This window comes from Nyctereutes procyonoides, unplaced genomic scaffold, assembly GCF_905146905.1.
Source record: "Nyctereutes procyonoides isolate TBG_1078 unplaced genomic scaffold, NYPRO_anot_genome, whole genome shotgun sequence".
Taxonomy (NCBI): domain Eukaryota; kingdom Metazoa; phylum Chordata; class Mammalia; order Carnivora; family Canidae; genus Nyctereutes; species Nyctereutes procyonoides.
Genome location: NW_026575121.1, coordinates 5689944 through 5716357, shown reverse-complemented (window position 1 = coordinate 5716357; position 26414 = coordinate 5689944). Strand labels below are relative to the sequence as shown.

Here is a 26414-nt window from a genome sequence, read left to right as displayed (position 1 = left end):
CACTGGTTAGTGGCTGTGGGGGTACTGTAGTCTAGTGAGAGCTGTCAGAGACAGAAGAGTGAAGGATGAGGGAAATGGAGCGACCGCGTAGGGAGTAAGGGGCTGCTTTGCTTGGGAGGTGAGGATCCGGGGAGGCATTTGCCATGCACACTGGAAGTGAAGGGTAGCCAAGAAGGTGGCAAATTCCAGGAACAGGGAGGAATCCTTAGAAGTTCAAGAAGCTCTTCTGTTTGGGTATTTGTCTTGGCCACTCCACCAGCCTGTGGCTTTTCCATGCTGGTTTCTTTCATAGCACCTGGTTCTGGAGGTCTCCAGAACCCACTGGAATTCAGCACCATAGGTCTACTTACCATACTCACATACCATCCTGCCCTTCCACTTGCTGGTACCTGATACTCGGTGTAGCTGCTCTTCATCCCTTGTTTATTGTTCTCCCTGACACCATTCTCTCTTTTCCCTGCTTCATTCTCTTTTTTGTGGTCAGAATTAATTTTCATTTTAAAGTGAGCCCTTTCCAATGGCTCCCCAGTTTTGACAACTGACTCCTATATCTTAGTTTGGCATAAGAGCTTCTGTGGTCTGACCTAATCTTTTTACCACTTATGTTTTCACCTCTTCTGCCCTCCCTCCCACCTTTCCCTCATTATTCTCTTCCTTCTCCCTCCTCCTCACTCACACTCTCCATTCTTGGAATTTGCCACCTTCTTTTCTGCCCCTCATACATACCACGCCCCATCCTGTATAACATACTCCTAGCTAGGCCTTCACCTCCCCAGAAAAGCCTTTCCTTACTCCTCCAGGAAATTGCCCTTTCTTCCCCCCTGTATTTGACTCCATCTCTCCATTGTAGCTTTTACAGTACACTCTTATTTACCTCTCGGTATGTTTGTCTTTTTTTTTTTTTAAGATTTTATTTATTCATGAGACACACACACAGAGAGAGGCAGAGACACAGGCAGAAGGAGAAGCAGGCTCCATGCAGGGAGCCCGACCCGGGACTTCATCCCCGGTCTCCAGGATTAGGCCCTGGACTGAAGGCGGCACTAAACTGCTGAGCCACCCGGGCTGCCCTGTTTGTCTTCTTTAATTAGGCACTTGTAGAATACAGGGTGGTTTGCCTCTGACAGTCTGTTTAGAAATCAGACTTCTGTTTAGAGATGTGATATCACTTTGAAATAGAGGCTTTTGTTGGGGTTGGAAGGTGGCTGGTGAGAAGATAGTGTAAACATACATATTTAGCAGAAGTTGGAGATACTGTTTATAATACAGTGTGAGGAAGAATGAAGGGTGAGTGAGAAAGATTTATGTGTTAACATCAGAATGTTGAAGGTGAGATGTTTGAGAGCTGTTGGTGGAAAGGAACCTGGTCAGAGGGACAAACATAGTGATGTATGGAATTTTTTGGTCATCTCTTATTTTAGAAACAATACCTAATTAGGTACTATTCTGAACTTAAGGTGTGTGGGATACACCTCCCCCTACCCCCAACAAACAGCTTTCAATTTGACAAGCAAGGTAAGATAGATACATAAGAAATTAGAGTAAAAATTTTAATAATGGCAACGTGTGTGAGGTTAGGTGTCTAGTATGGTAGGAGAGATCATTTCAACATGAATTTGTATGCCTTTGAGCATGGCATTCACATAGGAAGTAAGAGATGAGTTTGATATGTAGTATGCCTAAGTCTCAAGAATTAGAAGATCCTAATAGAAATTTGAGAGGATAAATTTAAGTATGGCTTTTAACACTCTGATGTTTATACTGATCAAAGCAAGGACAAAAACAAACATAGCACTTAATATTTTTTTAAAAGATTTTTATTTTTTTATTCATGAAAGAGAGAGGAGCAGGCTTCATGCAGGGAGCCCGACGTGGGGCTCGATCCTGGGTCTCCAGGATCACATCCTGGGCTGAAGGCAATGCTAAACCTCAGAGCCACCCAGGCTGCCCGCACTTAATATTTAATAGAAGTCAGGCAGTTTTGTATATTGCTTGTCTTTTTTTTTTTTTTACTTGTAATGGTAGTTTTGCTAACAGAAAACCCCCACAAAAACCGAATCAACTTGAATCAGTATTGCCAGTGTACTTGTCCATTTTTGAACTGCTGTAATTGTTCCATAACAATAGGCTATTACATAACTAGTTACATGTCTTGTAATTATACTTTATTTTGAACTAGGACTTTATTTTTTGTGATAGTGTGTCATCAAAAGGTTGTAATATAACTAGCATCATTTCTATAACCAACATAATTATGTAACATAACAATAACACAACTGACATTTTTACAACTAGCATAATATTAACATAACTAATAACATTAAGTAGATATGAAGATCTAAGCATATCTTTAGTTAGTTCCTATATAGTTTGTGTCAGCTACAAGTTCTTAGTGGCAGTGCAAACATATGAGGAAAAGATAGCGTTTGGGGTTTTTTAGTTTATAGCCTTTGATTTTATGAGTTAGAGTAAGAAAATATGGAGTGTTAGATAAATTTAACTTCTTTGAGAGAATCCTAATTCTAGCATTGATCTTCTGTCACTGTACCACAGAACTTTATGTCCAGCTTTCATTATCATTCTTGAATGTAAAGTTTTAATTTTTCAAAGTCGAAGCATGCGCAGAATTCTTTCAGCCCCTCTGTTCATCCTTTTGGTGGCAAGAGAGTGAGACCATATGGCCTGAAACCCCATTCACAGTAGAGAGTCTGAAGCAGTGAATCAAGGGGGAGACCTTCCTTCTCTCTTTGCTGTCCTAAAGGACAGTCTGAATGACTTGCAGTCTCTGACACCAATATCAGTATCATAGCAGCTGGTCCAAAATGGAGCACTCTCCCTTGAGCCTTACCGTTCCTTCTGTAATTTTTCCCCCAGCTTGATTTGGTTTTAATTAGCACCAGAATCTCTCTTCTTAATTTTTCAAAGGTTGCTAAAATAGTATATTGAAATTCACCTTATCGTTTCAAAAAATTCTGTCTGAATCTTAGCACACATTGGTAGCCATACACTGTCAGGCATTTCCCATCCATTATTCCTGCATTTATACTTTCATGGAGTCACTAATGAAGTAGCCATTTGCTATATTTGCTTAGTCACCATAGCAACAGTGTCTTGGTTAGTGTACAACAGGGCAGCTTCCTACAGTTTGACATGATATGCAGCTAATAATTCTGATTTCTACTGAGAGGCAACTGGAATTTTGCAGAATGGAATTTTTAAATTTGCTGAATAGAAGTTGTTTGATCCCACTGGTATATTCTGTTGGCACCCACATGTAGTCATAGGATCATAGGAATTTTAATTTGGAAAAATGATTCATACTTGCAGTATATATCACAGTGGCTAGCTAGAGAAACATTGCTTCTGTCACCATAAGCAGCTTATTTAATTCCTAATCTAAATATTTTTAGGAGTCTAAGAAATTGATCAGAAGGTTAGCAGTTGGGGCTGCTTGATAATCTTGGGTGCTTAGCTTTAGACTATTTTAAAGGATTCTGGCTATAAGCCTTCAATTTATAGTATAATATGAAAATTGGAAAGTACTTCTTGTCACAGTCATTTTTCCCATCTTTTATTGTCTGATTTCTGTTAGGTCAGCCTCTTCGAACTACATTACCTCATTCATTTCCCCCTTTACACACCTACTTTAAGTTCCTTTAGTCACTACTTAAAGTAACAGTTACATAAATTTATTTTCATTTTTAAAATGTGTCTCCTTCAGATTTCACATAGTGTGAACATGTACCTTAACAGAAAATACACATTCTATAATATACTTTATTTGGAGAAGATAATATAGCCCATTCGTGGTGATAGAGTTCACAGTTTCAAGAATCTGATCTAATCTTAACTGATACAAAGATTGTTGCTGTACCATCTGTTATAAAATATGTAAAGACTCACTTAAACCAAGTTCATTTCACATCTAAATTGCTTTTATCAAATGTACTCCATACTTTAGCCCCTACCTCGTGTATGAATTAAACCCACAGACGCCTACTTCCCTTTAGTCATCTATAGTCTCATTTTGATCTGTATAAAAATACAGCAAGCTCAAATCCTATTAATTTCTTTCTTGGCTCTAAATATTGAACTGGGAGAAACATAACATGGGTGTGTTTTAGAATGTGTTCATACAAATATCTGTGTACATATACATACATATGTACATATTTTTTCATTTGTTACTGCCTAACACACTTGTTGAATGAATAGTGCTAAGGGACCAAAGTCATAGGGTCAGTTGCCATTTGAATGTGTTACCTTGGACTGTTCCACAGACACAGCCAGCTTTCAACTAGCAATACTAGAGGGAAATGGGAAATAAAACCATTACAACGCAGGAGTTTATGCTTTCTTACTGGTGGTCAGCCTCATCAGAGATATCTACCAGAGGGATGTTTACAAAGATAAACGACCCACATTATCATATCAAAAGCTTAGCAAAAAAACACGGATTTTGTTCATCACTCTCAAATATGCATCATGGCCAAGTAACCTATCTAATAATTTGTACCATTTATGCATGTTGATGATGTGGAAACATTTTGATATATTTGTTTTGGCCCCTAATAGTAGTCCTTCTGTGACTCTATGAAGAGTAGTCTGATATCCCTAACATTCTGTAGGAATTATAGGCTATGGAATAAATGACTAAAAGATGAAGCTACTTTCAAGTAGAGCTAACAATGCAAATGAAATAACACAGAGAATCTAAATCCATAAAGCATCAGGACTATTTTTACCCTCACATTGGTTAGAAACCCTTTTCCTGTGTGCTGAGTGTGTTGTCTTCATACTGAGACCAGCTGTTAAAAATCCTAGGTTTGAATTGAACCAGATAGTATTTTATATATTTAGAAAACCCAGATCAAAACATTTCTATAATGCCTTCTTCCCTCTACTAATAGCAAGAAAAAGAATTTGTATTATATTCAAAATGTTATATTCAGTTCTTAATCTATCTGTAGGCTTTATGTAAAAGAAAATTTGCATGGTGGCCAGGTGACTTTATGTCAGTGTTGTATAATTCCCCACCAAATAATCAAACCAGAGACCTGATATTTATCAGTTAGTGGATAAACAGTTTTGGGAGCTTCCAAAATGGAGTTGGAGTTGAATGTCTATTGAGAGGGCTGGCAATGTAAACAGATAAAATTGTAAAATTAGAAAACCTTAGTGTAATAATTATTCTCAGCACTTTATAAAAATTGTGAACATATAAGCAGTAATGCTTCTGTTGTGAAACTGAATTGTTACTATACTAATGGTAATTTCTAGCAATTTCTCTTTGTTTTTAAAGAATTTTATTCGCAAAGATAAAACCTGTATGAGACTTAAAGCTCTTAAAATCAAATTGCAGCTTTAAATCAATGAACACATCTCAATTCCTGATGGAAAGAAAATATTTTGCATCTTAGTGATTAAATATTTTTAAATATTTTCAATTAAGATGTGTATAATGTGATTCGAGAAGATTCAAGGGCTTGGCAGTTTCCAGTGTACCACATTGAACTGCTCCAGTGACTGCTTAGCCCACAGTTCTCTCATCCAGTCATTCCTCTGAGTCATACATCACTGTGGGTGAGTCTGTGGACTCTTGTACGTGGAAGTCCGTTATTTAGCTGGGTGGGAGAGTTTAAGCAGCTCGAGCTTAAACTCAAGGAAACAGAAGATAGGAGTCCGTTATTTAGCTGGGTGGGAGAGTTTAAGCAGCTCGAGCCTCTAGAATTAGTACTTAAGCAAAACTCACCTTTTTTCTATGAAAATAATCTGGAAGAAGAAATAGGTGAAACCTGAGCTGCTTGAGTGAAGTGGTGGTATCAGGAGATTTCTAAGCACTAACTTAACTCACCACATCCACAAAACTTTATGAGAGTCAGCTTAAGTGTTGGGCAAAGAATCCTTTGGGATATAAACACCTACACTAATCCTTAGAGATTATGGGGTGGAAAGGGGCCACATTGTGTTATTGTTTCATGTTCCCTGAGGCATTATCTTATTTGGTCATCATTGTAAAATAATGTATATGAAATAATCCACAGCTTGATAGTAAGTCTAGAGTAAATCAATTACAAAGGTCAGGAAGATTAAAAAAAAAAAAAAAGACCAAGAAACCCCTCAGGACACTAGCCAAAGTAAAATAGACACGATAAAGCAAGGAAAGGAATCAAATAGATACTCCATGCACTTGTATCCACTGTGCAGGTTTCCTAAGGGTAGCCCTGTCCTCTGGGAAGAAAAATTGGAAAACCTACTTGAATTGTATTTAATATGATGAGTAAGAGGGGGAAGATAATTTTTGAGATAGTTTAAAAATGGTTGAGTTACCTGTATAACTTAAAGAGATGTCTCCTCAAATGTAGTTTTCTACTTTTTTGAAACTTAGATAAGTGTGCTGCTAGTCACTACTGGTTGAAAGTTATATATGATTTGAGTGCCCTAAAGATTAAACCTAAAAATATTTGACTACATCTAATAATTCAGCGAACTTTAAAAATCAGATGTAGACTTACTCAAAACTGTAAGCTATCACATTTTTATATGTCTTTTGGTGCTATGGTTAAGTTATAATTAGTACCTCTTATGAGCATTACATGTTTTACCTGCTGCTGAATGGCATTTAGGAAGAAATTTTCTTCTTCTTTTTTAAAGATTTTATTTATTTGACAGAGAGAGCACAGGTAGGTGGAGTGGTGCAGGCAGAGGGAGAAGGGGAAGCAGGCTCCTTGCTGAGCAGGGAGCGCAATATGGGGTGCAATCCTAAGACTCTGGGATCTTGACCTGAGCTGAAGGCAGACACTTAACTAAGCCACCCAGGTGCCCCAAGAAGAAATTTTCTTAGCCTTGAAAACATCAGAGGAGATCAGAGAAAAGAACTTTTAATCTGATGTAGCCAAATATCCCCTTTTAGAATAAACGCAAGTCTTGATTTTAAGATCCAGTTGGTAAACCAGATAATAATTAAAAGTTTTCAAATAATCCCCATACATTTCTGTTTCGTGTGGCTACTTGAGTAATAATAATAATAATAACCACTACAGTGTAATGAATGCACACTTAGTGACAGTGTTTTATAAAGATCATCTCCCTTATTTCTGTTGTTGTAAATCTCCATTTTTCCTATGAAGGCACCAAGGGGTTAAAGAGGTTGACTAACGTGTCCGAGGTCATACCTGGTGGTAGAACTGGAACTTAAAACCAGAGTATGGTTTCAGACCCTACCATATCATTCATGGCATGGTACATTCTTTGTACACTAAGCATTGTTCAAGGTCTTGCAGTATGCCATAGATTTGCTCTTAGTCTCTCATTTTTTTAATGTAAAATATTGGCATGAAACTGAATACGAAAGATAGTTTTGTTCTTTTGAATATCGAGTTATAAATATTAGTGGTCCTCTTGATAGATAAAGCTTTTTGCCTACTCCCCTGGGAACTGTACCAAATTATTTAGGCCTTTTACTTTCATTGGAATTTGGAGAAGGAAATAAAAACTTCTTAAAGAATGGAATTTAAGTATTTTTGTCAAATAAATGGTCCCTAATTAGGTGACCTTTTTTCTTCTCATGTATTTCTACTTTATGCCTATACTAAAATAGTGACTACAGTATCTGATTAACAGGAAAACCAGCAGCAGCAGCAGCAGGTTTCTTCCAATAAGTGCTGTCCCTTCCTTCTGCCCCGTCTTTCCTTTCTGCCTGCCCCTCTTCTTCCTTCCCTTCCCCATCTTAAAGTGGAATCCAAACTTTCCAAGGTGAAAGGAAACTTGCTTCATGAACTGGTATAAAAAAGCGTGACTGGACTAAGGAAAAAAAAATCATAATAGATAAATTGCAAGTAACCAGAACTGATAATCATTTGAACAAAACCTTCAGCCACCGTGCACTTGAGGCATCCTGTTGTTTTCTAGACTCATTAGAGCTAGTTGTTCTGTGTGCTGTCTTCCCGGTCCCCTTCCTCCAATGTGTGTGTCTGTTGTACTTGCACACAACTAGAGCCCTGATGACCTAGAAGTAATGTAAAGGTACCCACTGATCCAACTTGCCTTCAAGTTCAAGCTAATAAACATATTGTATAAGGAAAGAATATAAGAGAAAAGGAGAAACTATGCAAGATGATGATATTTTGGCAGGAGGCAAGATATTTATATTTTGGACTGTTGAGTGGAGATTTTATGTTGTTTAGCAGAGATAGTCTCTGAAATGCTGGTGACAGTAGAGAAGTGAAAATTTGGTAATAGATTGACAGTCTTACAGTGTTTCAGTGAAAAATAGAAATTAGGCGGTAATTAAAAAAAAACAAGAACAAGATCCTTAACAAAATGTCTTCATTACACTGACTGTCATTTATTTTACTTTACTCAACACATACCCAAACTTGTCGGTGGCTGTTTTTCTGTCAAGAATCTAAGGAGAAAACAAAGTCCAAGTGTGAATCATTCCCTTGCCCATTAAGGGCCTCTTCTGAATACCGTGCTAGCTAATGTAATGGACATATTTTGGAACTTAGTACATTTTCTCAAATAGCTATAAATATATTAAATTGGGATAGTATACACTTACCAACTTGAGACATCTGGATTGTTTCATTGTATTTAAGATGTAATTATGATATAGGTAAAGAGCACTGGAGAAGGAATCTTGAATTCCTCCCCACCCCCACCCCACCCCTACTTCTGACAACTGTATGATCCTGGGCAGGTCATTATTATGCTAGGACCTAATTAGCAATTTGAATTCTATTCTCATGTAGAAGAATTCAACTTGTTAAGTCTTTCACTTGGAGCTGTTAGGTTGAATCATATGAAACTGCTAGTTTTATAAAGAGCCAAAAACTATCTAATTTCTGTATTGTTTAGGAGATATTTTTTTGTTAGTCTGATTACTGGCCAGAATGCTCTCCACCAAGAACAATCTAGGAGAGCCTATCAGCTCACAGATTCTCCTTAGAATAGGAACATGGGATTAGAGGTGGAAAGAATTGCTGGTCCTTCAACAAAACTACAGTCTTGATGCAAATGGTTATTACACAGTTGTGTTATGACTTTCCTGCTTCTAGTAATAATTCTTAATTCTTTGCTGTGCTTTGCTTAAAACAAAAAGCAAAAACTCCCCTGGAATACAGATGTCAGAGGGCTGCAAACTAGTGGCCTGGTATAGCTAATAAATATGTTTTTTGGTATTGAGTGGTTATTTTTGTTTTGGGGGTGGGGGAGGGGGAAGATTTGCCCTTTAGAAAAATTGAATTGTTGACAGTGTTTAAATGCTTTCATACAAAAATCTGACTGGGGCAGCCCGGTGGCTCAGTGGTTTGGTGCTGCCTTCAGCCCGGGGCCTGATCCTGGAAACCCGGGATTGAGTCCCACGTCAGGCTCCCTGCGTGGAGCCTGCTTCTCCCTCTGCCTGTCTCTCTCTCTCTCTCTCTCTCTCTCTCTGTCTCTCATGAATAAATAAAAAAAATCTTAAAAAAAAAATCTGACTCTGCATTTTCTTGAGTAATTAGAAGATCTGGTAATACTCTTCTTGTATTCCTATAGACTAACAGTCAAGTAAATGCTTATTGCCCACTTGGGATGGAGCATGTGCTCTGTTTCCAGTTCACCGCAGCCCCCATCTCTCACTGGTACTTCCTACTTTACTTAACAGGCTCTTTTAGATAGGTAGATATTTGGGTTTGTCATTCTCTAGTCGAACTTTCTTCAGGGATAGAAGTGTTCTTTACCTGTGTTGTCCAATATGTTGACATTAGCCACATGTGCCTTTTGGGCACTTAAAATGTGATTGGTATGCCTGAAGAGCCAAGTTCTAATTTAATTTAAATTAATTTAAATAATTGCATATTGCTAGTGGCTAGTATATTAGGCAGTGCAAGTAGATATGAAGTGTCTGTTTCCTAGAGTGAAAATTAAACCTTAATATATTTTACAGTCTCTCTTTTAAATGCCCAGTCTAAACGTTAGGTATATTGCTGCAGGTCTTATGATTTGACAGCCAGATTGCCATCTCTGATTGCAACTTAAAACTTTTCTTCTCATCTTTTATTTTCTCATTTATTCAACACATTTATACTACAGGCCTATTCTAGGCCCTAGGGCTATGAGCAAGGTTCCTATTTTCATGAAGCTTACAAATAATTAATAAATATTTGTAAGAGACACTTAAATTACTTAATTTTATATTATATTTAATCTTTCCAATAACCCTGCCAGATAAGGATATAATTCAGTTACTTGTCAATTGCAAGCTGTAAAATTTCTTCATTGTCACTCAGATCCACATCTAACAGATTAACATGTGCTGCTGTGATATTTCCAGCAAGAAACTCTTCTCTGTCCTATTAAAACTTCCTATAAGTGGACCGTATTAAAACTAGGTGTCACCAGAACCTTTCTTAGTAGTAAATCAGCTCCGGGTGCACCTTATTACTACACCTGGCCTTTTTTCCCAGCCTTCTGTCTGCTTGCTCCCAAGCTGGGCATTCTTCCGAAACTTCCTTTTTGTTATCTGACTTTGGGTCAAGTATATGTGCTCTCACTCATAGGCAGTTCTGTTGCTCCACTGCTATTCCTGTTTCTCCTTGCCTTGAGACCTTTCTTTCTCTCACCTTGGAAATGTCAAACTACTTACCCCCTTGGAGGCATTGTTTACTTTCACTGCTTTACTTTTCCCTTTAAAAAATGAAATAAAAATCTTAAGAAAATACACATTCTTTTGTGAAACCTGTCATTTTAAGAATAGCATAGATTGCAATCAAAAGCAATGTCCTACATTGGCTGTTGTTGGTGGAAACATTTGTTTTTCACTGTTTCTTGTAGTTGTTTAATTCTGTAGTTGATAACTAGATTCGTCAAGGCAGTGTTACTTAGAGTTTTCTGCTTAGGCATGAAAATAGTCTGCATGTATAAAATTAGGCATTAATGTGGGATTTCTTAATATGGGTTTTGCCCTTTTCTTTTGTGATCTAATTGTCCAGTAGTGGTGTCATTTGTTCATTTGCTTACCAAATAATTATTGAATTATTTTTACATGAGATGAACTGTACTTACCAAGGAGGTGGGCAGAGGATCTAGTGACTAAAATTCATAGACTTCTCTTCCATAGTCTGCCTGTATCTTTAGAGCAAGGGAATTTGACTTTTTCCCATTTTGTTAGATTTTACCAGTGATCATCCTTTATTTTGGAGATGCTTATGTTACTATTTTTTTACATAGATTTTATATTCCTGAAATATATAATTTAAAAATCAAATTCCCAGTATAGTATGTAAATATTAATAAAGTATAATGAAGAGGATCCTTAAGTGATTTTGATAAGAGTGGTTATGGACCATGATTATAGTCTAGTGACTCATGACATTAACTTAATAGGAAACCTTTTTTTTCAGTGTTGAAAAGGAAAATGTGCTCTTCTGTGTGTATGTGTGTAATTGGGCTAGTTGTAGGCAGGTTGATGAGTGTCACAGAGAATTACTTATTATGAACTAACCAAACTCAATGAGTTTTTTTTTTTAATTTTATAGCAAGAATCTTTTTTTTTTTTTTTTTAAAGCAAGAATCTAATTAGAGCTTTTATTCTGCTATATGGCCTTTTAGAAGACTGTAGAAAAGGGACTGTATGCTATTAGGGACATTATAGATTAACTGCTTGAAACTTGGGGTAAAAGAAAAAGAAAGATCTGAGTTCCAGTTCTCTTTTTGCTTACTATAAGGAAAGAGTGAGAATGAGATGATGTAAATAAAGCTTTCAACACAGTTTCCAGCACATAATTGCTCTTTAAATGTCTGCTATTATTTGTTATAGTTATTGTTTTATTAGTATTGCAGCTCTTAGGTCATGTAGCCTTTGAACTTTTTCTTTGATGGGAAGAAATAAGAGATAAAACTGGTTCTTTAGATGATAATTCCAGAAAGACCAATAATTGTTCTAGCTTTCTACGAGCGGAAGTATATTCTAAATTGTCCTGAAATGATGGTAGTAATTAACACTATTTTTTTTTTATGGTTTATAAAACAAAGGTAAAATAAGATCTGGCTGCATCTAAGTGATCACAGGTTATGATTTTTGTGTTACAATTTCTTGAAAATAACACCATATTTAAAATTTTTTCTGAAAAAGTTAAGACTCATTTTTTAAAAGATTTTATTTATTTATTAGAGAGAGGGAAAAGCAGAGGGAGAAGCAGACACTCCCCTCCCCTTGCTGAGCAGGGAGCCCAATACGGGGCTTGATCCCAGGGTCCTGGGATCATGACCTGAGTCGAAGGCAGACACTTTATCAACTGAGCCATCCAAGCATCCCAAGCCCCCTTTTTTAAAATGGTCGGGACATTGAAACTTTTAGTTTGTTCTCAGTCCAGCCTGCCACCTCTATATGTACTTTGCTGTTCAGCTTTACAATCTAAATATTTCCAAATGTTATTATTTTGTACAAATCCAGATAAACCTTATTTTGACTTTGAAGGCATGTTGAGGTCAGTGATGTTTAATTAAGTGCATTGTTCAGTGGTGAAGTGGAGTTGCAAAGTTTTCTGACACTTTGTGAGATAATGTTAAATGAATTTATTTGTGTTAAGTAAAGAACACTGCTAACCGATTTTAAATTATTCAAGGTTTATTAAAGTGTATTAAGGCTTAGTTCTTTAAAAATATGTTACAAAAAAATATGTTACATATTCAGTCCGTCAATTAACCTTTTGAGTTTTGAATCATAAATCCCCTCTTTTAGTTAAAACAAAACCCTTGAAGTTGATGCTTTAAATACATAATAGGGGTACACCTGGGTGGCTCAGTGGTTGAGTATCTGCCTTTGGCTCAAGGTGTGATCTCAGGGTCCTGGGTCCTGGGCTGGAACAGGGAGCCTGCTTCTTTCTCTGCTTGTGTCTCTGCCTCTCCCTCTGTGTCTCTCGTTAATAAGTAAAATCTTTTTTAAATAAATAAATACATAATAGGAAGGTTAAGTTTTTATGTGAACTCTTTATTTTTAAAAAGTTAATTCAGCATTTTCTATATTTAAAAGATGAGCTACTTTGAGGATAAAAATGGCATGACACTGTATGACAGCATTGGCTTTTAGAGCTGTTGCACTAGAATTGAAAGGAAATGAAAGTATGCCACCTGAACCTGAATCAGGATGCAGTGCCTGCAAATAAACTCAAGTGTAAGAGTATGACAAGAATAAGTTACCACTTATAAAGACGCACTTACCTAAACAAACTGAAACCCCAAGGAATTTTCAAATTGTGAAGTAATGGGAACAATCATTTAATGTGGGAGGAAGAGCTAGTACATGCCTCCCTCCTTGAATGTCTCATAAGATCAAATTATGGAGTGCAGTGATTGAAACAGGGAAGATAATTTAGTGGAAGCGTAACAGATAGATTACCATTTAGAGAGGCCAACTCCCTGAGAACTGATTCTGGTAGGGGATAGGGCCAAGATTAATGCAAAGAGGTTTTCAGAGACAGGCTGCCACTAGTGTGTGTGGTTTTTTTCCCCTCAGGGAGTTCTATATGCTTAGTTCTAACTCCTTGTAAACATTCCTACACTTGTCTTCAGTCGTTTCTTTCTTAGTCACTTTGAGATGTCTTCTCAGCTCGGAGGAGTCATTTCCACCCAATCTTTTTTGCCTCACCTCTTAAAAGCATGGGCAGTCCTGCTCCTGCTTACCTTGAAGTGTACACACTGGGTTAATGTTTACTTTATAGCAACATGCAGTCACTTGTCATAATACCAACTTTCTGCCCCTTTTTAGTTCTGCAGTTAGTTAATAGATAAGCATTTATTTAATGTTTGTCTTCCACTAGAACAAGTCTTTTCTTTATTGCTGCATTTTCAACCTCTGACCCGGTGCCTGCCTGAGATAGGCACCCAGTAAACACTTGCTAGATAATAGGCAGCAAGAGGCTTCCACTAAAATACGGGCATAACACAGCTGCAGTCTGAAACAGATGTGGGAGAATGGTAGACAAAGCTGGAGAGATAAGCAGGAACCAGATCCCTGAGAGGTATGAAGTCATACAAAGGACCTTGTGCTTCATCCAAGAACAGTTAAGAGGCCACTGAAGGAGTCTAAGTCCAAGTCCATCTTTGGGTGGACATCCCCCTTCTAGACCCCTAGTACTTTCTTCGTGGTTCACAGAAAGTATGTTTGGTTCATGAGAATCTAAGTAACATTGTATGATTTATGGTTACACATACACTAATTTCTAAAGACATTTCTAGAGTACTTTTGTTACGCTTTATGAAATAATCATTTTGTGTATTAAATTATAGAAATAATTGGGTTTATATATAATTTGGTTTATAAATAATTGGAAGAATTTAAATATTTGTTTCAATACAGGAATGAGTATACTGATTTTGGGAATCACAGTAAAACCAAAATGTATGGTATTTGTAACTTTCACATTTGAAGAAGTAGTTGCTGTGTATCTAAATTCTTCGGAGTGACCTGGTGTTACATACCAAAAATAGAAGCAAATGGATATATATTTTTTTAAGATTTTATATATTTATTCATGAGAGACACAGAGAGAGAGGCAGAGACATAAGCAGAGGGAGAACAGGCTCCATGCAGGGAGCCCGATGTGGGACTCAATCCCGGGACTCTGGGATCCCACCCTGAGCCAAAGGCAGATGCTCAACTGCTGAACCACCCAGGCATCCCAGAAGCAAATAGGTAATTAACTTATGCAAGGAATAAAATAATGAGAATGTTATAAAAACAGATACTTTTTATCTGCAAGTTGTGCTTTTTAAAGGAATTTTAAATGAAAATTATTTTTAGTTCCTGTTCTATTGAACAAAAGAATTTAAAATAATACGTTTATGGCTTTTCCCCAGAGGTATAGTATTTTGAATTATATTTTAATTTAGATGGAGATCTGCAATAGTTTTCTACTAGTGCTGTCCAAGAGAAGTCTCTTTGATGATGGAAATGTTCTGTATCTGTGCTCTCCAGTAAAGCAACCACCATTAGACCTGAGTGTCAGCATATTATCTATCTTTTTATCTTTATCTCTTATCAAGCAAATGGAATTTTGAATAACTTGATTAGTTTTATGCCATATAATTTAAAATAATTCATTTTTACTTGCAGATTTTTTCCCCAGAAGTTTAAAGCTGACTAGCTTCTTGGTTTTAGTAGTTAAGACTTGACTATATAGTCTAGGATTAGAAACAAGTCATCGAATTATGATGAGATAGTTTATATGTTTAGCTTATGTTATGGTTTCTGCATTACAGTCATATACATTCAGTGTGTTTTTGAAGTATTGTTATTAAGGTTGGTATAGCTTCTAAGGTTACTTTTTTATATGTTAAGTATTGAGTAACAAGAATTAATGGAAATACCTCTTCAAGTTTCACTAATGAATAAGTTTATTAATAATGCCTTCTATTTTTCAGATTGCAAATAGAAGAATCTTCCAAACCCGTAAGGCTATCACAACAACTGGACAAAGTTGTGACAACCAATTATAAACCTGTTGCTAATCATCAATACAATGTAAGTCTTCATGTCTTCATTTTACAGCCTCTGGTTATGCTTTCAGGGAAATGGAAAACTAAAGAAGAGGACAGGCTGCATGTCAGATAATCCAAGAGGGGTATTTATATGTTGTCTCTTGATTGAGACACATAGATAAAAGTCTACCTTGTTGGCTTCTTTTTTATCACAGTAAGGACAAGAAAGACCATACTTACCATAAACTGTAAAGAGATACAACCTTTCTGGAGAGAAGTTTGGTAATTTGTGTCAGGCACCATAAAGGATATATCCTTAAACCAGCAGTCTTGTATCTAAGAATGTATCATAGAAAGACAAGGGCCTAAAGGTAGATACACAGTAGTGTTTTTCTCTGTTGTTTAAGATAAGCTAAGATTGGAAACAAAAGTCTAAAATTAAGATTAAATACATTAATGGTCAGTATCTTTGGATGATAGGAGCTAGATTGATTTTATCCTAATTTTTGTCTTTATAAAGTCTTTTTTGAATTGTTGGGATCATCATAGTGAGCATATATATATATTGCCTGAATTGTTACAGTGGGCAATAAAACTTTTTTGTTGGAATACAAAAAGTAAGAAAGCTAGGAAATACAAAAAGTAGAAAGCTGTTAGTACCTAGCCATGGTGAGCGACTTCCACCATTGATGAGACAAAAGGAAAATCTTTCTTAGGTCAAGCAAAGCTGGCACTTCGCTAGTATCAAAGTTCATTTCTTAGTGATACTGGCTCTATAACCACTTGGCAGGTATAGAAGACTTTTCAAATTTCATATTCTTAGGATGATTATATATTTTCTTTTTTACTAAAGTAAGTTTGAATATGTTGTATTCTGAACTCTATATCCTAATGTAATGCTGTATCATTCACTTAAAGACTTTTTAACATTAAGTGGCAGTTCATGGTATCAGCCTTTGTTAAGGTTGTCGTTGTATCAGTGAGTCATTATACTAATGTAGTTATTAGCAATGAGCCATATATTAATCTTTGGAAAAATTTTGTGTGCACAAAAATAAAGATTGACTATAATCTATCAAGTTGCATTATCTGAATATTTAGTGATTCCCCACCCCCCATAGGAATGTATCAGAATGAATGGAGACACCTGCAGAGCTTTTAAAAATATATTCAGTATTATAGTATAATATCACCTATAGAAAAAGTATAAGGCTTCTGTTATTTTTATTGGAAGGAGACTTTGATTTTTTAAAAGATTGAGAAACAACATAATTCAATGAGAATGACTTAAAGGTTACATAATCAAGATGTTCTATAAAAATTTTGAGTTCAATATAATGTTGAAATATTTTCAAAGTTTTACCAGGTGGAATATATAAACATGGAGCCTGGTATTTCATTGTAACAGTTGAGGTTCTTTGAATACAATTTTTAGGATAGATGTAAGGAAAAAATTCTCTGCAAAAATTGAACAAGGGGTGAAAAGTGGCATATATATTTTTAAAATTATATCCCTGCTTTCGATCAGAAAGAACCCACCTTGCATTTACCCCCCAAAACCTTTTCCACCCACCAATAGCACATAGATAAATTTATATATATGGTTGACTCTTAATGCAGTAGTTAGGGGCACTCACCCCCTCCCCCTTACACACACACACACACACACAACACACACAGTCAAATCCATGCATAACTTTTGACTCCCCAAAAGTTTAATTATTAATAGCTTACTGTTGATTGGAAGCCTTTGTGGCAATATAAATAACACATATTTTGAATGTTACATATATTATATACTATATTCTTAAAGTAAGCTAGAGAGGAGAAAATGTTATTACGAAAATAATTCTCTTCTACAAGGAAAATACACGTTTCCTGGCAAGAACTCTTGGCCAGAAAGTGATAAAGAATTAGAAAAACTTGACTAGAAAACTATTGTTAGAGGGAGTTGAATGATTACTTAAAATCTTGAGGTAAATCCCCAGGAACTAGAAAGAAAATTTATTTTTATACGCACTCTGTTTCCTCAGGTGTGGCAACTGACTTTGTTGGTCTTCAAAATGAAGGTTGTTTGGTTTTTTTTTTTTTTTTTTTTTTTGTGATGGGTTTGTTTTTTTATGTACAAATTTGGAATTTTGCTCAGTGAATAATAGATGCCTACAGGACTATATCATAAAGGCTTTTCAGCAGTATTTGCCTAGTGTTAGTAGAGATACGCTTCATGCTTTACCCATTTGAATTTGCACACCAAGAACTCGGTGACTCTAAAGAATTAATTTCCTCCCAAAAGATAACACACTAGGCAGAAATAGAAGCTTTAGTTTATAAGAACTTAAATGCAAACCATGAATGATATTCAAGGCTGTCATGCTCCCTTCAAAAGTTAAAAGATTCCACAAGGACTGCCTTGACAAAGCAGTCAGAGTATTTCTGCAAACAACAATCTAGAAATTTACAGACATCTGTATTACAGTATTTTAATTGGTGGTGGGTGGCTTTTATAATTTTAGTCAGTGATTAAGGTTTCAGTAATGATGGTTGAATGTAACATACCACAATGGATTTCAACATTTAGTTGCATTTTAGTCTTGAATAATTTGTTTTCTGTTGTGAAAGAAAAATTAATTGTGTATGATAGATTTTTTTCTTTTTTGGATTGTAAAATTTTTTTTTTTAATTTTTTTTTTTTTTTTTTTTTTATTTACGATAGTCATACAGAGAGAGAGAGAGAGAGGCAGAGACACAGGCAGAGGGAGAAGCAGGCTCCATGCACCGGGAGCCTGACGTGGGATTCGATCCCGGGTCTCCAGGATCGCGCCCTGGGCCAAAGGCAGGCGCCAAACCGCTGCGCCACCCAGGGATCCCGGATTGTAAAATTTTTAATTGGAGACTAAATTTAAAGTTCTTTCTAAATTTACCCCCCAAAACCTTTTCCACTCACCAATAGCACATAGATAAATTTATATATATGGTTGACTATTAATTGTCTAAATTGACAATTATTTCTATGCAGCTGGTTGTGCAGTGATCTCTGGTCACTGGGGCAGTTATAATGTTGGTAATTAAAATACACGTAATAGCCATTTCTAGTCCAATAACTATCCTAATATTTTGTAGTGGCTGCTAACCATTTAGATATGAAACTGTTTTGAGTAGCATTATTTCCTTTACCATGCTGATGCACCAGTACAAAACAGAATTCCCAAAGAGAAAAGAGTTAAAAAGAGAAGAAATAACATTATTGCAACACTATAGTCTTCTCCTTAATAGACTAGTTCATATCATCTGTAGTTTATTTGGAAAATTAATTTTTTATCAGTAGTACAACATTGTAAGTACAATATTAAGATGACCATTTCTGTACTGTTTAGTTAAAAAAAAAGCTACCATCGCTTCTTGGCCTTTTGGCTAAGATCAAGTGAATAAAAAAGCTACCTCAGGATCTTAGTTGTGTCCTGAGTATAAGGTTAGTTATTAATAATTCAATGATCATTTTAAAAATAATTGTGCATATGTCTATGTATTTGTGTTATGCATGTGCATATGTGTATGGTCATTACTGTTTCAATGACCTTTTAAAATAATTATGCATATGTACATAGATATTATGTATAATTTTAATTATATATCCATTGGAACTACTTGCTACTACAGAGCAGAATTTAGATTATGAGTCTGTATTAGACATTATCAAAGAAGATTTAATACTATACTACAAAAAGTTTTGTTTTAAAACGGTCTTTTCAATACATTTCCTACATTATGGGCCCTGAGGACATTAAATTTTGTCATTTGCCTTTTATTTTTAAATAAGTCTAGAATTAAATTTCTATACTTTAGTTTCTCTAATAAAGAATAATATTGCCATTTTGTTATTGCTGATATTTTATATGCCTGGGTTTTCAGATTATACTTTTAAGTGTTTTATTTCATGAATCAAAACGAAAGTTAGGTTGCACTCCCCCCAGGTATTGAGCCATCAGTAGACACAGTTAACAGAACATTTCTAGTCTGCTTTCCCCCCAGATCTAAAGTAGGAAAGTACCACTATTGAATACAGTGATTTTGGGATTGAAGCTAAGTTCCTTTTCCAGCTTATTCTAAATTCTTACCTTTGATTCAGGCCCTCTTGGATCTGACATGTGACTCCAGTTGGGACAGCTTGATAACAAATACTTAAAAGGCTTTTCTTTCCACTACCAATTAGAGCGTATGCCCTCTCTGAATTGAGCCATCTTGCTTTATCAGCAGGTTTCCTAATAGATCTGCCTCAATATTTGGTGGGGTTTCAGTCAGAATTGAAAATATTGTAAGTCAAAAATGTGTTTAATACGTCTAACCTACCAAATACCATAGCTTAGGCTAGCCTACCTTACATGTGGTTAAGAACATTTACGTTAGCCTGCACTGGGGCAAAGTCCTCTAACACCAAGCCCATTTCATAATGAAGTGTTGAAAAAGATCTCACATAATATATCGAGTACTGTACTGAAAGTAAAACAGAATGGTTTTAAGTATATGGGTTGTTTACTCTGGTGATAGCATGGCTGACTGGGAGCTACAGGTGGCTCCCACTGCGCAGCACCACAAGAGAGGATTGTATAGCATATTGCTAGCCCAGGAAGGGATCCAAATTCAAAAATCAAATTATGGTTTCTACTGCATGTGTATTGCTTTTGCACCATCTCAATAAGTCGAACCATCAGAAGTTAGGGATTGTCAGTATTTGAAAACATTTTTCCTATTAATCTTACTAGCTTCTCCAAGCATTTCACACAAGGAAGACTCTACTAAGGGTAGAAGCTGAATATACCACTGCTTCTCTTTACTGTTTCCTGAATTTAACTCTTCCTCCTTCTCTCAGCATAAATTAAAGCTGGGACGGACGAGAGGACGCACAGGGTATCATGCAATGGGGGCTTTGCGCAGAGTACAAATGCTGAACACTGGACCTTTGCGGGGTCCTGACTTCCTTTGTTTTATTTTTCTTGAGGACCTGTGGCCTCTGGCCCACATCCCACTGAATCCAAAGGGAAGGCTATATGTAGGCTTTCTTTCCCCTTCCTTAATCTGATTTTGTCTCCCTTTATTTTTCTCGATCCAAGTTTTTCTTATCCCACACCTGACTAAAGGGTAATAAGTAATAACTTCACCTCCTAGAAAAGACTCCTCCCTCACTCTCTTTCTCTCTTTTAGCAGTCCCCTTTTCTGGATTGTTCATCTCAATACAAAACATGAAACTATTCAAGTGAGGTGCAGCAGTAGAGGGGGGGTTTTCAGGATGCAAACTAAGTACAATCGTAAACAGAAAAAAAAAACATTTTAGATACTGGTCAGCAAAGTGGACCTTAAAATATTAATCACTTAAGGCATTTCATGATGTTTCTCTAGTACAAAAACCCTCCTGTTTGGAATAGTGGGTCTCATCCTGGCCTGTCATGCTTGCTTTCTTCCTGATGTAGCTCTTGCTTCTGTCTTGTTGTTGTTGTTGTTGTTAAAGTAAGCTCCACCCTTAACATAGGACTTGAACTAATAATTTATGACCTCAAGATCAAGAGTCTACATACTCTACTGACTGAGCCAGCCAGGCACCCTACTTCTGTCCTTCTTTTGACCCTAGAGAGAAAATTCTTGAATAGACCTCAGGTTCATCCCTGTTAGTCTATGCCACCTCTTCAGCCTCCTTTCTCACTGAATTGGGACAACCACTCTACTTCTGCCTTTGTACCTACATGCGTGTTTTTGCCTGTTTTTCCATATTCTCCACATTGGGAAGACTTGGATTTTCTCCTTGGTCATGGATTGCTCTGGTCTCTCTCCTCTCCACTCTTGCTTCTAGCTGTTCTAGTCACTCTGGTCTTCTCTAATCCCCTGCAGCTTTCCATAGTTGTTTCTTTCATGCTTTTGCCACCCAGAGATTTTGAGACTGGTCAGATTTCATTCCTCCCCAACAACACAGCCCTTTGTTAATGCATTTGCACCTTTCTCCGCATCATGATCTTGTCCAAAGGTAGCTGTGTGCTCTGCTATTACTATATTTAAAATGTGCAAAGCCCCCTCTGTATATTTTAATATATGAATCCTAAGAAAGGAATACCTTTTGAAAGAGATTATCTTATTTTGCCTATATGTTAATGCAGTCCATGCCTAATCAGTTGAGCTTAATGGATTTTGAGTTTTACTCCCAAGGCACACATATCGAAAAAAACTAAGACAATTAAGTTGGTTCTTTATCCCTATCTCCCAATTCTATTTAATTGAAGAATAGATACTCACTGTTGTCTATTACCTTTGCCACTAATTGAAGTCTCTGATTATGTATAAGATATACTTCTAGGTTTAACATCAGTAGAAACTAAATTTTATCTCTTTTACAACCTCTATTGTTAAAATATAGAGAATAAACTTAACTATATGAGGCTGGAATTTATGCAGTAATTTAGTTGTATGTTTTGAAATACATTTCTTTTTCTTTTTTTAAGCTAGTCCCTAGATTATAGTTAATTCCATTTGATGCACAGGAGGTTGTTCTCTGGCAGCTTTCACCCAGCGTGCTGATGCTTTATTTACTAGGTGGGCTGCTGCAGTTTACATGTATTTCCTCTAATATGCTTTATGCTTCATCAAAATGAAGCATTTCTTTAAAAATTAAAAGCTTAACCAACTGGAGAGAGTGAATATGAGTTGCATTTTTGCAATAAAGAGTAAGTTAAAAAATTTTTCTTATTTGAGTATAGCTGATACACAATGTTACATTAGTTTCAGGTGTACTGTATAGTGATTCACCTTCTCTGTAAATTATGCTACGCCCAGCTCACCACAAGTGTGGCTACCATCTGTCATCTTAGAACACTATTACAGTATCATTGACTGTGTTCCCTGTGCTGTTCCCTTACCTTTTATTCCTATGACTTACTCCATAACTGAAAGTCTGTATCTCCCACTCCCCTTTGCCCATTTTGCCTATCTTTTCACCCCTCTTCCCCTTGGCAGCCATCAGTTTGCTGTCCTGCATTTATTTATTTTTGTCCTGCATTTATAGGTCTGATTCTTTTTGTTTGTGTAGTCATTTGTTTTTTAAATTCCACACGAGTGAAGTTATATAGTACCTGTCTTTCTCAGTCTGATTTACTTCACTCAGCATAATACCCTCTAGGTCCATCTGTGTTGTTGCAAATGGCGTAATCCCGTCCTTTTAATGGCTGCATAATATTCCTCGGTGGGTATGTGTGTATACATGCACACCACATTTTTCTTAGCCATTTGTCTACTGATGGACTCTTAAGTTGCTTCCATATCTTGGCTATTGTAAATAATGCAATTAACACAGGATGCACATATCTTTTTGATTTAGTGTTTTCATTTTCTTTGGGTAAATAACCAAAAGTGGATTTATTGGATCATATGGCATTTCAATTTTTAATTTTTTGGGGAACCTCCATGCTGTTTTTCACAGCATACTAATTTATAATCCCACCAGCAGTGTGCGAGAGTTCCCTGTTCTCCACATCCTTGCCAACACTTATTACTTCTTGCCTTTTTGATTTTAGCCATTCTGACAGGTATAAGGTGGTTTCAGTTTGTATTTCACTGAAAATTAATGATGTTGAGCATCTTTTCTTGTGTTTGTTGGTCATATGTTTGTTTTTGGAATAATGTCTACTCAGGTCCTCTTCTCACTTTTCAGATTGGAGTGGGGGCTTTTGGTGTTAAGTTGTAAAAGTTCTTTATATGTTTTGGATATTAACTCCTTATTGGATATATAATTTGCAAATATCTTCTCCCATTCAGTAGGTTGCCTAATAAAAAGTAATTTTTTTTCTTTTTTTTAAACAAATGTTCAAATCTCTTTATCAAATGTCCGTCTCGGAGAGTTTATACATTATTTTAGTGCCACTGCTTTCAAACTGGTATGCATAGAACTACATAAAACTACAGGACAAATATACCACTTGTTCCTAGAGTGTCATTTTTATTTTAATGAGAGGTATTTTATTTTTATATTACAAATAAAAGTGTATTATACAGGTGACACTTTAGAGTTCACATGAATGTTCGAAGATAAAATGGGGATTTTGGAAAAACAGTTTGCTTGTGCCTGGTACTGAGTATGTCTTTATCCTTTTCTATTAGTAAGCTTACTTCATTTTATGAGAGAAGAAACAAGTTCAAGGACATCACCCTGAGTCAGGAGGAGAAAAGGCCTCCTCACTGCCCATGTTCTTTTCCTTTTACTAGTGCTTCTTAAACTTTGCACTTCCTAGAGAACTTATGTAACCTGCCTGCCTTTTAATCCCCTACCTGTCTTGAAAAACCTCAATTTTGAAAGATGCTACTTATCAAACTGCATCTGTTAGGTAAACTATTTTATTGTATTTGGAGTAATCAGAAACAAAAGCAACTGCAAGTTGGACTTCCTAATCAATCAATCATGACCTAATCAGTTGCCATGATGAATTGTTACAATTTGGCAAGGAAAAGCTATTTAGGGGCATATGGAGTGCTCGCTTCGGCAATACATATACTAAAATAGGGGCATATGGAGACATTATATAAAGCCCTAGGAAGGAGTGAAGTTGGTTTACGGGCAGGCATGTTAATACCTTTGTAGATCCTTCAAGGTCTGAGGAGCCCCCGGAGCAGTAAAGACCCAGGTTCTGAACCCAGTGCTCTTTTTTTTTTTTTTTAATTTATTTATGATAGTCACAGAGAGAGAGAGAGAGAGAGGCAGAGACACAGGCAGAGGGAGAAGCAGGCTCCATGCACCGGGAGCCCGATGTGGGACTCGATCCTGGGTCTCCAGGATTGCGCCCTGGGCCAAAGGCAGGCGCTAAACCGCTGTGCCACTCAGGGATCCCCCCCAGTGCTCTTTAATCTTCTGCCTTGCTGCTTGAAATTAATCGGGTTTTTTTTGGGGGGGTTGCTAAAAAGAGAATGCCTGTCTTTCAAAATGACCATGTTGAATTCATGCCTTTATTACTTTTTGCTGTTTGCACCTAGATTGAATATGAAAGGAAAAAGAAAGAAGATGGAAAACGAGCTCGAGCTGATAAACAACACGTTTTAGACATGCTATTTTCAGCATTTGAGAAACATCAGTATTATAATCTTAAGGACTTGGTGGACATCACAAAGCAGCCTGTGGTATGTACTTGCTCACAATGATCCTTTAAATATGTTCTACTTCATGTAGACGATGTTACTGAAAGAAGGGTGTCCTATATGAAGCAGTTCACGTGCACCTATGCTGACGTCCGGGTTTATTTCCAACACTCAGAAAAGATGTCTTCATACTGATCGTTGACATTAAGCCTAAAGTCTTTGTACTATTTCTAGTCTTTCTTTTGTTCCCCTACAACTCCCCAGAACCACTCAACTTCTTTTATTTTTTTGAAAATGTGCCCCCTAGAAGAACTGCTTCTTTTAAGAGCCATAGTGATCTGTTATGATGAGGGTGTTTATCCCTGTCTTGTGGGCTATTCTCTAATGGATTTTTTTTTTAAGATTTTATTTATTCATGAGAGACACACAGAAAGAGAGGCAGAGGGAGAAGCAGGTTCCATGCAGGGAGCCCGACGTGGGACTCGATCCCTGGACCCCAGGATCATACCCTGAGCTGAAGGCAGGCGCTTAACCACTGGGCCACCCAGGCGTCCCACTCTAATGGATTTTTAAAATTTAATCAGAATTTACTTAGCATTAATATTAGGTCCTTTTAAACTTGAACTGTACTGCCCCTCGGCGCTTGTGGAGGTGGTGCTTGGGTTGGCCTGTTCACCATTTTTAAGGAAAAATTTATTAAATTGATATTTTAGAAAGTTTATGTTTGCTCTATAAATAATCAGTTTTTATCCCTGCTCCAAACTTTTGTGCATGTTTGCTAACAATCTGTTATTTCTAATCCATTTAAAACATTGGTAACAAGGGATCCAAATCCCTTTTCTCCAATCTCCGAGTCACATTTCCTTCTGTTTAACTTTCTTAATCGGATATTAGCAAAGCAGCTAATTGAATTATAACAGTGTTTATTTACAGAATTTTAAAAAATTAAATGGAATCTTTTATTTTCTGCCCTTTTATCTAGTTTTTTTTATCAGTTTGTCCACTTTGCTAGTATGCTCAATAATATGTGAATTCAACTCCTCCGTTTATTTCATTTTCTCTCATTGACCAGTATGTGACTTGCATAAACAATCAAGGAGTTAAAGTTACTCATCAAGGGCAAATAAGCCGATTTTAAAAGGCCAAGCTCTGTAACTGATGTAAAGTCAGAAACAGGATATCCATTTAAAGGGTTGTTTTTATATGGTTTAAATTTGGGCTGTTAAGCCCTCCTTAATGTGAAATACCAGAAGAAGCCTATTATTTCTCCCCTGCAGTCTTTGATCTATCACCTTGAATTTGTTATGCCTAGTCTTCCTTTGTATTTTATCTGTAAAATAGAAGCATACATAGCATTTCCTTCAAAATTTAAACCATTCAGAACTTTACCTAATTGCTCCCTTTGAAACACCAGACTGCCAAGACCACTTTGAGCCCTGACACCTCGTTCTCTCGCATAGCAGCCATTTACCAGTGTTCCACGAACCATGCCTTTCTGCTAAAAGTATCATTGAAAATCAGCCCTTGTTATAACCAAACCTCTGATGATTTCCTTGTGTGGTATCCACCCAATTTCTGGGCACGATCCAGGGAAGTTTATATTTAATTATTGATGATCCCTTCGAAATCAACAATCCCTACTCATGTCAGTCCAGCAGACCCATTATTTAATTCAACTATGTAATCAAACAATTTGCATGCTTTTTAATAAAGCAAGTTAAAATTAACAGGAAAGCCTAGGCAAAGATTAGGGTGCCTTTGACTTTGAACCAATTGATGCCCATACTTCAAGTTCCCCAGCACTAAATAATGCTCAGTAGGCAGTTTGATTTGCACAAAGTGGGCTC

At 36.5% G+C, this 26414-nt stretch overlaps 1 protein-coding gene across 1 annotated transcript in view; it reads left to right on the top strand.

The window, feature by feature from the left end:
* GTF2F2 (general transcription factor IIF subunit 2) overlaps nucleotides 1-26414 on the top strand; it is a 145638-nt gene that overhangs the window by 109933 nt on the left and 9291 nt on the right. Inside the window, exons 6-7 of the mRNA XM_055336129.1 lie at nucleotides 15406-15505; nucleotides 24466-24609. Of these exons, the coding sequence (XP_055192104.1) occupies nucleotides 15406-15505; nucleotides 24466-24609 (244 nt within the window). The remainder of the gene's footprint in view (nucleotides 1-15405; nucleotides 15506-24465; nucleotides 24610-26414) is intronic.